Source organism: Sinocyclocheilus grahami, unplaced genomic scaffold, assembly GCF_001515645.1.
Source record: "Sinocyclocheilus grahami isolate Dianchi unplaced genomic scaffold, SAMN03320097.WGS_v1.1 scaffold543.1, whole genome shotgun sequence".
Classification (NCBI taxonomy): domain Eukaryota; kingdom Metazoa; phylum Chordata; class Actinopteri; order Cypriniformes; family Cyprinidae; genus Sinocyclocheilus; species Sinocyclocheilus grahami.
In genome coordinates, this window is record NW_015505722.1 from 1,889,645 (window position 1) to 1,902,547 (window position 12,903).

The 12,903-nt window shown below is 37.5% G+C and overlaps 1 protein-coding gene across 1 annotated transcript in view; it reads left to right on the plus strand.

The window, feature by feature from the left end:
* LOC107555692 (nuclear pore complex protein Nup160-like) overlaps positions 1-12,903 on the plus strand; it is a 73,237-nt gene that overhangs the window by 48,657 nt on the left and 11,677 nt on the right. The window contains exons 24-30 of the mRNA XM_016238560.1: positions 2,451-2,556; positions 2,749-2,909; positions 5,170-5,230; positions 5,841-5,951; positions 11,478-11,601; positions 11,692-11,793; positions 11,876-12,017. Coding sequence (XP_016094046.1) covers positions 2,451-2,556; positions 2,749-2,909; positions 5,170-5,230; positions 5,841-5,951; positions 11,478-11,601; positions 11,692-11,793; positions 11,876-12,017 — 807 coding nt within the window. The remainder of the gene's footprint in view (positions 1-2,450; positions 2,557-2,748; positions 2,910-5,169; positions 5,231-5,840; positions 5,952-11,477; positions 11,602-11,691; positions 11,794-11,875; positions 12,018-12,903) is intronic.

Genomic DNA, 12,903 nt, shown 5'->3' on the forward strand with positions numbered 1-12,903 from the left:
TGCGATAAGAGCTTGCTGAAGTACTGAAGGAGCTAAACTTTAAAATTAATTAACAAGATTTAAAAATGTGTACAATGTTAAATAGGGAGCCAGTGCAGAGTTGACAGAACCAGGCTAATATGTCATGCTTTCTGGTTCTAGTACGAACTCAGCTGGAGTTGGTTTAAGTGTGCAGAGCAACCACCCAATAAAGCATTACAATAATCTAACCTTGAGGTCATGAACACATGAATTAACATTTCTGCATTTGACATTGAGGGCATAGGTCGTAATTTAGATATATTTTTAAGATGGAAAAATGCAGTTTTACAAATGCTAGAAACATGGCTTTCAAATGATAGATTGCTATCAAACAGCACACCTAGGTTCCTAACTGATAATGAAGAATTGATAGAGCAGCCATCAAGTGTTTAGACAGTGTTCTTGGTTATTACATGCGGAGGTTTTTGGTATTAACACCTGTTTTTTTTTTCTTCAGAATTTAGCAGTAGGAAATTACTAGTTGTCCAGTTTTTTATATCAACTATGCATTCCGTTAGTTTTGCAAATCGGTATGCTTTGTCGGGCCGCGACGAAATATAGAACTGAGTATCATTAGCATAACAGTGAAATTTAACACCATGTTTCCTGATGATATCTCCCAAGGGTAACATGTAAAGCGTGAAAAGTAACGGTCCTAGTACTAAACCTTGTGGTACTCCATACTGCATTTGTGATCAATACCTCAACATTCACTGCTACAAATTGATGACGGTCAGATAAGTATGATTTGAACCATGCCAATGCAATTCCACTAATGGCAGCATCATTTTCTAGTCCATTGAAAAGAATGTTGTGGTCAATAGTGTCGAACGCAGCGCTAAGATCCAGTAGCACTAATAGAGAAATGCAACCATGATCGGATGATAAGAGCAGGTAATTTGAAACTCTGATGAGAGCAGTCTCAGTACTATGATACAGTCTAAATCCTGACTGGAAATTCTCACAGATAAAATTTTTCTCTAAGAAATATAGTTGTGAGGATACTGCCTTCGAGATCAGTCTGTAAATAGTAGATGCTGCTTTGAAAAATGCAACTTTCAATATGGCCGCTTTATCGAAGGATGCCCCATTTTCTGAATAAAAGAGCTAATCGGTAAGGTCAGTGCATCACTGCAGCTGCCGTTAGAGGTCCCTGTTGCTATAAAAACAGTCAGCGTTCTGAGACATGCGCTTAGTACTGTGTATGCACACTGGCTGGTCTAGCCTGAAAAATAATCTTTTTTAAAGCTATTGGAGCAAAAGAAACAACATTTATGAGACCGTTGTTGTCAGATTTCATTGGTGATTTCAAATGTGAAATTTAATTGTAAGCTTATTGAACAGTTTTGGAAAATTTGATGTTTCCCCATTCAAAGAGATAGGAGCTGCACGTGCATGCCCGAGAGGCGTTTCAAAGATGGCCGCCAAGTGAAATGACTTGCCTTAAAGGGACTTTGTTTATACTTGGTGCAAAAAATTGATTTCAAACTCTGGTCCATTGCGTCCAAAGATGCTACTATGCTTTTACGCCCTACACCACTGAGCCTTTTGTACTACGCACATCTTTTGTAATGTTGTCTACGCCAACCAGACATTGGTGGGCGGAGCTAGTGTAATTAGCACCTATTTAGTGTAAATAGACACACTGATTTATTATTCTTTCAGCCTTATCAAGTAAGTTGTTGAAACATACTTTTATGGATTTAGTCATTTAATTTACCAAAGTTTTTGCCTTTGACCTTTGATGTAAACATTAAAATAACAAATTACATCAAATTTTTTTTCTCTTTTTATTCTTGAAATGATTGTTACAACGAAGATTGTACACTATCTCGCGAATGCGCCGGTGGATCTCCTCCAAATTCGGGGATCCCTTCAGCTCGAGGAGCCCTCTCGAACGCCACTCTCTGCGCGTCGGTAGCCCCCCGGGATCGCTAGATCGGTCCACCCTTAACTTCCGAACCCCGGGGGCTATCCACGCGGGGGTAGTCTCATTCGAAAGAGGGCCTCGAGATGTACACTCGATTCGCGTTCGGCGACAGGCTCATATCGGCCGATAATATCGGCAAAACGATGTATCGGTCGGGCTCTAATTATTATGTAAAGTTGGTAAATTGATAATTATTAGCTTCCCTCAGCTGCCACTGCTTAAACGTGCTTGAATTCTACTTCTTGAATTTATACTGCACTTTTCACAAGGCATTCTTACAGTTTCGACAAAATTTATAGCCAGCTACATAACCTTACCTTTATGACGTATTTAAATTCTGCAAATTCACAATAACTTTCAGTTTAAGTTTAATACATCCTTATCAAATATCTCCAGAACGTCACTGTCCCTAGACCATTCTTATTGTCGAGCCCTGTCTTCAATTCTTTCTTGTATTTTTAGCAAGCTATTGTGTTGTTTTGTGCTTTGTGTTCTTCAGGTGGTCAGCATTATTGAGTCTCGTGCAAGAGCTGTGGACCTCATGACTCACAACTACTATGAGCTTCTGTATGCTTTTCATATCAACCGTCACAACTATAGGAAAGGTAAAACTGATGGTCAGCGTTACAGTGACGTTTCAAGTTTTTTGGGGGAAAGGATTAAATATTAAGTAAAAATAAATCCTCCTGCAGCTTTATTTATTATTGTTTTATTTTTCAAATGAGCAATAAAAGTAATTGTTTTATTCTGGCAGGATTTGGCCATTAAGCCAACAGTAAATTGTTTGTGTGTTTAAGCCGGTACAGTGATGTTTGAGTACGGTATGCGTCTGGGCCGTGAGGTGCGAACTCTGCGTGGTCTCCAGAAGCAGGTGAACTGTTATCTAGCTGCCCTCAGCTGCCTGCGTCTCGTTCATCCGGACTACGCATGGATTGTGCAGCCCTCGTCTGGAGCAGCGGTAAGCATCTGAAACATTTGTAATTGCTTGGATGGAGTGCTCAGTCAGCAGTTAGCTCAGTAAGAATGAAAGTAAATACATGTAGACCTACTTTTGAATATTAGGGGTGTAACAGTATATGTATTTGTCCCGAACCATCACAGTACTAATGTCATGGTTCGGTTCATGCAGTCAGATGACAAATACAGTCAGTCATAGGCGATCAATCCATAAGGGGGGCGCGCACGGTAATGCACCGCTAACGGTCACAACAGGAAAGAGCAGAAGAGACGATCTATGCACCAACCCAAAGCAAGAACGGTGAGTTCAGATAGCGCGCAAGGGCTCGAAGAACCGCCTGCTTGTTTTAAATCAGCAGTGTGGGAAAGTTTCAGGTTCTAGAGATGCACTGGTTGTCCAGCTATAAATCGGAATCAGTTGTTAGTTTGGTAACACTTTCTATGAAGCCTGTATTTATAATACATTATAAGGGTATTCTTAAGGCATTATAATGAACGCCATAAGATCAGATCAGATGAATGTGTAATATGACACATTTGCTTTGAACTATTTTTATTGTAATATCAGTTTGATTATTTTGATGGTACCCTTTAAGCAGCTGTTGATAAGTGACTCTGCAACTACATATCAACTAGTGGTCATTAGAGTATTAGTATGTCTGCTACTGTAAATATTTGCTAACACTTTATTTTGATGGTCAACCAACAGATAAACTGACTATAAGTGTCTTTGCAAGTACGTCAACTTATTCTACCATACTAGATTAAACCATTCTTGAGCATACTAATACTCTAATGAGAGTTAGTTGGCATGTAGTTGCAAAGTTGCTTAAAGTCGATTGATTAAGGGGACCATCAAAATAAAATAACCATATGAAACATTTTTTTCAGTTGGAGTATAAAGCTCACATCAATTAATTAACATTAGCTCCACAGGAAACATTCATAACACTTAACATCTAACCACTCACAAGCTGTAGTAAGATACTGTGCAGATCTTAAATAAACAATGTCAAGATATGATACAGTCCATTATTCTGTAAATGAAGTAGATTTAATATGGTGTTCATAGCGTGTTATAAATAATCATACTCTTAAACTTATAACCACAGATACGTAAGTATTATGATGTATTATAACTGTTGTTATGATTATTCATGAGTTGATATAACATAGTATACGTTTTTTTTATAATGCATTATGCATTCATTATAATGTCTTAAGAATACACTTATAATGTATTATAAATACGGGCTTCATAGAAAGTGTTACCATTAGTTTTATTTTGGCCGATATCTATTCCAGAATTGCACACTCACTGCATTGCAATCATTTCCCAAAATGTAATTTGTGTGGAATTTTTATGAAGTCTGAAAGAGGAGAAAATACTGTACCAGGCAGATCAAACTCCCTGTTCGCGATGTTCAAAATATATTATAAGAGAAATATGTGGGGGTTTATATGGATCTCTGAGAGGAACTGACCGTCTTCAGAAATGTTTCGATGGCATTTTCTTTTCCGCTTGCCTCCATATAATGCATATTAAAGTAGTGTTTATAAGCGCAGCTGCTTTGTTTACAGCAGTAACCAAGGAAATACTATATGCTGCTTTTCCGCCACATGCTGTCAGAGAGTGAATTTGCATTTTCATTCAGTCCTCCTGCTGTTTTTGTTTTGTGCAGGTGTCAAAAACAACTGCTCATGCTACATGTAGCATTACTGTCTGTTCAAAATAAATAAATAAATAAATTTCCTGTTTTACCGTACTCGTATTTAACCGTGACCCCAAAACCCAGGTACATGACTTCTGTATACCGTTGCACCCCTAATGAATATGTACATACATGAGTTTTAGGACACTTTAGGTCACACATAAAGATGTCTGAATTTCATTACATTGGATACAAAACATCAAAAGTAAAACCAAGTGGCATCTGTAAAACAAATAATGCTAGAGCTTTTCTCAGAACTAGCATTACAGAGAAATGTCCTGTCAGAATAGCTTAGACTTATAAACGCAGTGCAGAAGGCATGTGGCTGTAAAATTAAGGGTGTTTTCAAAAAAAATGCCATGAATAGATTTTAGAACGTCTTTAACCTAACTTTAATAAGTACGTTGTATGAGTTTTGTGCACAAGTTTTGTGAAGCATCTAATGTGCCTAAGACTTGCACAGTACTCTGTGTGTATACATCTATAACCTCATTTTGTAACATATATTATAATGTTTTTTTTATATATCATGACTTGACTTTTGACTAGTACGAACGACCAGGCACATCACCAAAAAGGAACTATGATGGCGAATTTGCTGCAAATCCAGGTAATTCCTCCCCAAATCACCCTGTAAAATTGTGTGGACTACTCTGTTGTCCCCACCTTTAAAACTTAAACATGATTACATTTTGTATGCTAGTACTCATATTTTCATTCAGAACTCAGTATTTTCATTGACAGGTGAAGATCAACACTCGTCTATTAAACATTTTTCTACGTGTCCTCCCACTTGTCTTGATACAAGCACAATCATTGAAGATGATTCAAATTTAATATGGTTTATACCTTTAGCTATTATGTTGTTTGCTTGCTGCATGCAAAACATATAGCATGACCACTGTATTGTAGTCCATGAATCTGGTTCTTTCTCAGATTGAATCAGTCTAATGAATAAATAACTGAATCAGCCAGCGCAGATGCTGAATGAATATCTGGTTTCTTACTGTGTACTTGATTCTCTATGGACCACATTATGAATTAAGGTATCAAAATATTGTATGTTTTACAGTTTTCATTCAAATACTGTATGTATATTTTTAAAACTATTGGCCTAATAATCTGATAATCAGTGCGTTTTTGATATAGTAATATCAGCAAAATCTGGTGTTGTTTTTTAAATGCTACACATTTTAAAGTTGTTTGTCATGTGATCACAGTAAGTCAACAGATCGACATTCTTGAGCTGAAAGACTTGGAGAAAGAGTATGTTCTTGCTCGGAGTCGGCTGACATTGGCTCAGCAGGACCCCCCCTCAGCCGCCATTGCAGGTATGGTGGTTTACATGCTTCCTTTTGGAAGACGCTTTTAAATTATTGTTCAATTATGTTGCCTTTATTAATATCAATAGAGCTGTGCAATTAATCGAAATAACGTTTAAATTTCGACCTCCAACTATTATGAAAATCCAATTATCAAGATAAAATGATTATTGTGCCCCATTCTGCCCACTTTCCAGTGGTGTGCTTTCGCTCCTCCATAAAAGCCCAAACTTTGCATGCAAATCAGTAAAATCATGTAACGTGACTTTCGCAAAATGGGACGTGCTTGATTTATTAAAGTTTATTTGATTTATTTGTGTTTTTAAAAGCATGAAAGAACTTGCACTGTTCCTCAGGAGGTTTTCTGTGCATGCGCAACGACACGGAACAACACGGACGTGTAAAGTCAACTTTTAGTTTAAGTTGCGTGCCTAAATGGTCAAATACACGTATGTGTATTGTGTCAAAGTGCGGCGCTTGATTATTATTCATGGAAACCCTTGTTGGTTATGCCTTAAGTGAACATAAACATTTGAGAATTTAAATATTTGTGTAACAGTATATTGGATCCTTGCGGCTCTTAAAGTGACAGCAGGCTAATGTTCCTGCTGCCAACTGTGTGCTTAATATTAATCAAACAACAAAAGACAGAGAAAATCACTCACTGCTCATGACTTTTGTAGCTTTGATAAGAAACAAAGGAAGTTTAATTCTTTCAGTGAAGACTACACTGTTTTATTTTACATTCGATTATTCAATTTCTGTACTAGGCAGTTAGCTGAATACTTTAGACTTGCATAAAAAAACGTAAAGCACTGATTGTTTCATTTTTTTATCTTTTTTTTTATATATATATGTTGTATTTGTATAAAAAAAATATTATTTTTTTAACTTGTATGAGTTACCCTAGTATTCTGCTGTGGTGTTGAGAATTGTTAAATTTCACTGGTATCTAAAATGTAGATGTCATAACCTTATTTACAAAAAATATATATTTGATATATAGCGCTATCTTTAAATAAATCACTCATATAAAGTTTTGGTTATGTGGCCCACTCAAAATCTTGATTACAATATTGACCAAAATAATCGTAATTATAATTTTTGCCATAATAGAGCAGCCCTAATATTTACATTTACATTTGAGCGACTTACAAATGGGGACAATAAAAGCAGTCAAAACTAACAAAAGAGCAACAATATATAAGTGCAAATGACAAATCTCGGTTAGCCTAACGCAGTACACGCAGCAAGGTGTATATATGTATGTGTGTGTGTGTGTGTATATATATATATATATATACACACACACACACACACACACACACACACACACACACACACACACACACACACACACACACACACAAAAAAACAAAAAATGATTGATGATTTGTTTTCTTTTTAAGAATGACAGTACGCTGAGAACAATGTACCTGGTCGGTAATTCCACCTTCCCAGCCTCAGCAGTTTCAGATGTACTGTATGCTCTCATATAAGCAACCCTTCTTACAATTTAATCTTTGTTCTTATCTGTAATGAGAAATATATATTAGAAAATAAAGGCGATATGGTTGTCAAGCTTGAACAAATACACACACACACACACACACACAAACAAAGAAAAACAAGTAGCTAGAATAGAAAAAATTGAAAGCTAGTGTTTGTTTTTTGTTGTTGTTTTTTAAATAAAATAAAAAAAGACAAATATAGATAAAGTAGAATTAAAATCGAATAGAAAGTGTTAGCGTTAGTGGGTCAAATAAAGGTGGAACAGATGTGTTTTAGTCGTTTCTTGAAGATGGTTAAGAACTCTTTAAAGATTAATCTTGGAGCGGCATTTTGGATTAATTGTAGAGGTTTGATAGAAGTGGCTGGAAGACCTGCCAAGAGAGCATTGCAATAGTCCAGCCTGGACAGAACAAGAGCTTGAACAAGGAGTTGTGTTGCATGTTCTGAAAGAAAGGGCCTGATCTTCCTAATGTTGTATAAAGCAAATCTGCAGGACCGGGCCGTTTTAGCAATGTGGTCTGAGAAATTCAGCTTATCATCAATCACAACTCCAAGGTTTCTAGCTGTTTTTGAAGGAGGTTGATTAGCCTAACTGGATAGTGAAATTTTGATAAAGTGATGGGTTTGTTGAAACCACAAGCAGTTCTGTCTTAGCCAGGTTGAGTTGAGTTGAAGTTGATGGTCTGTCATCCAACAAGAAATGTCTGTTAGACATGCTGAGATGCGAGCAGCTATCGTCGGATCATCAGGATGGAATGAGAGGTAGAGTTGAATGTCATCAGCTTAGCAGTGATATGAAAAGCCATGTTTCTGAATGACAGAACCTAGTGATGCCATGTAGACAGAGAAGAGAAGTGGTCCAAGTGAGAGCAGCACATCTAATTCTTCCACGAAGTTACCTAGTGGTCCTGGGGGTCGATAAACAACTATAAAATGGATTTTAAGAGGGTGGGTAATAGTGGCTGAATGTTATTCAAATGAGCTGTTGATACTCAGAGATGGTAAAGGATTCAATTTCCAATCATTAGGGATGAGCAGACCAGTACCTCCACCTCTTCCAGTCAGACGGGGGGAGTGGGGAAAAAGATCAATTATTTGAGAGTGCTGCAGGTGTAGCATTGTCCTCTGGTTTGATCCACGTCTCTGTCAGGGCCATGAGGTTTAGTCTTGAATGACTTGTAATAGAAGTAATAAAATCTGCTTTGTTTACAGCAGACTGGCAATTCCAGAGACCAATAGAAAAATAAACTAGTGTATTAGTAGACATAGGCAAAGTGCGCAGGTTGTTAGGATTGCGCTGCCTACAGTGTGTGATGCATGGTTTGCGAGTGGTAGTGATAGTAGGGATCTGGAAACACATAGTAAGAATTGGTTATAAAAACTGAAAACAGAAGGGGAACAAGTAGTAGGAAAGAGAATGATTCAGAAGCGATACTCATGTGCCTTGCCGGTGTCCCTGCTCGGTGGAGTCGATCGGTAGAGTCAATGATCTTTACACTCTTCGGTCTTCACACTAGGAGAGCTTCACACGAGGGCTGCCGTGGTATACTAAGCTTTTTATATTCGTCTAACAAAACTAATTGAATTCAGCTGGACACACTTTACTGTTTATCACAACAAATGGCCAAGCAAAGCGCACAACACTGACAAGGTACTCGATACAGTACGAGACCAAACGCAACAGTACATCTCCACAGTAAACAAAACAAGTGTTTCCTAGCAACGACAACTGTGCTAAACACTGAGACAAGAAATAAATACACTTACAAGCTGCTTTTAACTTCTGCTGATTGACTGCTTCTCACAGAGTATTTCTTTACAATGTTTTGCTGGCGCTTGAACACACTTTCCTGTTTATCACAACAAATGGCCAAGCAAAGCACACGACACTGACAAGGTACGCGATACAGTACGAGACCAAATGCGATTTCAGCACGTCTCATAATATAATATGACTTATATTCTGCAATATTTATAGCTGAGTTTTTCTAATGCATTCCTTTTTTAGCAGTTAACTTTTCTTGAGCAATGAACACAAGCTCAAAACTACATCCAGGCTCTACGGTGTGACCATATCAGTCACATTTTAGTTTGAGGTGCTGCGTTTTTCCAGCAGCTCATGATCCTGTGCTGTCAGTGTCTCGGGAGTGACTTGGTTCATAGTAAATGCTACTCCTCACAAACTCCATCTCTGTCGGCAAGCAGTGTGATTTTGAGTCAGTTATAACATGCATTTGAAAATGCAACTCATTTTCAAATTATGTATGTATTTACAGCTGTCAAATGTTTTGACAAAGAATTATTCAAAATGTATAATTTAATTTACAATCTGCAAAAGAGTGGAAAAATATTTTCACATACTCCATGTAATTGTCAAAGAAATTTACATAAACAGAAAATCTTTTAGGCATTCAGGGTACCGTTTTGAATTGGTTTCTAGTCTTTTTTAACTAATAGGATCTTCTCTGTCTGTATTGGAAAACACACTTCCTCAACCGCACATCTTTTTTGTGGTGTTCCGCAGGGATCTATTCTGGCACCAACACTGTTCTCCTTATAATTGCTGCCATTGGGTTCCATCTTTTCTAAATATGGAGTATCGTTCAACCTATACGCTAATGACACCCAATTATACCTTCCTTTTAAACATAATGATTCAAGTTCCATAGAGGTTCTGCTAGCTCGTTTACATGAAGTGAAAATTTGGCTTGTACACAATTTTTTAGCCTTAAATGAGAATAAAACCGAAGTTATACTGTTTGGTCCTAGTGATTTCTATGAGTTTGGTGATCTGGACCTTGGCAACTTAAGCTCTCATGCTACTCCATGTGCGAAAAATCTAGGTGTGTTCTTTGATTCAGGTCTTAAGTTGGATAAATTATGTTGTCAAATCCTGCTTTTATCATTTACGACGTCTCGCAAAAGTCAAACCTGTTCTTTCTTTAAAGAACTTTGAAAAAGTTATCCATGTATTTATTACTTCACGACTTGATTACTGCAATTCACTCTTATTATGGTGCAAATCAATCATCTATCGGGCGTCCTCAAATGGTACAAAATGCTGCTGACTGGCAGTTTTGATTGTATTTCTCCCATCTTCTCTGCATTGGCTACCAGTCAAACTGAGAATAAAATTTAAAATTCTAGTTTTTGTTTTTAAAGCATTACACGGCCTAGCACCAACGTATCTTTCTGACATTTTACATTATCACAATCCCTCTAGGTCACTTAGATCAGACAGCATTGGATTGCTCTCTGTTTGTAGATCGAGGTTAAAACATCGTGGAGACCGAGCTTTTGCAACAGTAGGCCTTAAACTCTGGAATAGCATAGGTATCGATCCGAATGGTGTCATCACTTTCCTCTTTCAAATCAAAACTTATAACACATTTTCTTAATGTGGGTTTCTAATTTATTATTTTAATGTTTTTGTTTGTTGTTTGAAAGATTATAATTTGTATTTTATTTGACAACTGTACAGCACTTTGGTCAACCCTGTTTTTTTTTTTTTATGTGCTTTATAAATAAATAATGAATGAATGAATAAACGAATGAATGAATAAAAGTTTATAAGCTTCATGATTAACATGAGTTGGTTAACATGAGCTGCTTCTGTTTTTGTTTTTTAACAACCTTGTTCATGTCCTGATGCTATTCTCTCTCTTCACACAAACAATATAAAAAATATTTTAATATCACACAGTTCAAGGAATCCTTCATGGAGGAATGAGCAGCAAATTCTCCCAATTAATTGTAAGAGTACCATTGTAAAAATCACTTACAAGAGGTTATTTCTGCCAAAGCAGGCAATGCTAAAGATTGCCCATCAGTGCAGTTCAGATTGAGAGCCATTATAATATTGCCCTCATTTATGAACTTTTCATGGGGTGTGCTTTGCATGGCTATACTTAATGCTATTATTTATTTATTTTAGCAAGCAAACACATTTTGCCTGAATAGTGGCAACTATTTCCTGAGCTCTTTTAAAAGGTTAACTTGATCCTGGTGTTATTTCTCTTACAGGAGGTGCATCTTCACAAGAGATGGTGGCTCTGCTGGTACAAACAGGACTTTTTGACACAGCCTTGACACTATGTCAGACCTTTAACTTATCCCTCACACCTGTATTTGAAGGACTGACCTTCAAGTAAGTTGATCAATCTTGTGTCTGCCTAATCAAAATCAGCTGGCTGCTTGTTGTTCTGATTTCTGCACTGCATATTTTGTCTGTGTGTAGGTGTATCAAACTGCAGTATAAAGGCGATCGTGAGCAGACGGAGGTGTGGAACTGGCTTGCAGCTAATCAGTTGCCAACTGTCATTACTACTAAAGAGTCCAGGTCTGTTAAAATACTCCTTGACCTTGATCATTGCGATTGAACTCTGCTCTGTGTCTTCCTAACTGAATTTCTCTCCACACAGTGCGACAGATGAAGCTTGGCGGCTGTTAGCTCATTATTTGGAGAAATATCCCTCACAGAACGCTCAGTATCATCGCTGTGTCCTCAACAAGCTGCTCTCACATGGGGTGCCAGTGCCTGATTGGCTGCTCAATGCCTACAAGGTGGATGATTTTTTTTTAAGCATTACATCTAATAGACAGGGGTCATTAATTAAGAGATTATATTTTCCATGATCTTTTGACATATAAGAGTAATATTGTAATATTAAAAACATGCTGTAAATTTCAGACCTCAAAACTTGTGAATTCAAAAACGGCTTTTATTCAGCCTTTCATTAAGCTTTTTTTTTTTTAAAGGGGTCATATGATGCAATTTCAAGTTTTCCGTTCTCTTTGGAGTGTTACAAGCTGATTGTGCGTAGATAAGATCCCTGATGTTGCAAAGACTAAAGTCTCAAAACCAAAGAGATATTCTTTATCAAAGTTAAGACTCTGCCATGCCCCCTTAAAACGGCTCGTTCTAACACGCCCCTACATATCTACCTCACTATGTGGAAATATTAGCATAATGCCGCCCAAATGTTCACGCAAAGAAAGAAGGCGTGGTTTCAGTAACCGCAGTTAGTGTTGAAGCAGCATGTCAGGGAGACGCTGTGTGTTTCTAGGCGAAAGCAAAAGCACTTTATTTGGCCTTCCGAAAGTAGATGCATTTAGGAATCTTTAAGATTACTTACAACAGAACAGCAATGCATTTTATGGACGACCGTTTCGTGAACCTAGGAGAGGAGGTAATTATGACTTTGCTATGACAATCTGTCGCTTCTGAATCAGCTACTGTTTTGTTATTAGTTTAAGTATTTGCTATTGACTGTTCAAATGCGGAGTTTTGCGCATCGCGTGTGTGCGCGCGTGTGTGTGTGTGTGCGCGCACGCGCGCGTGTGTGTGTTTGTGTGTGTGTGAGTGAGTGTGAGCGAGAGAGAGAGAGAGAGAGAGAGAGAGAGAGAGAGAGAGCAGCGTCATAACGGTGTGTGTGACGCGACTCTGTTC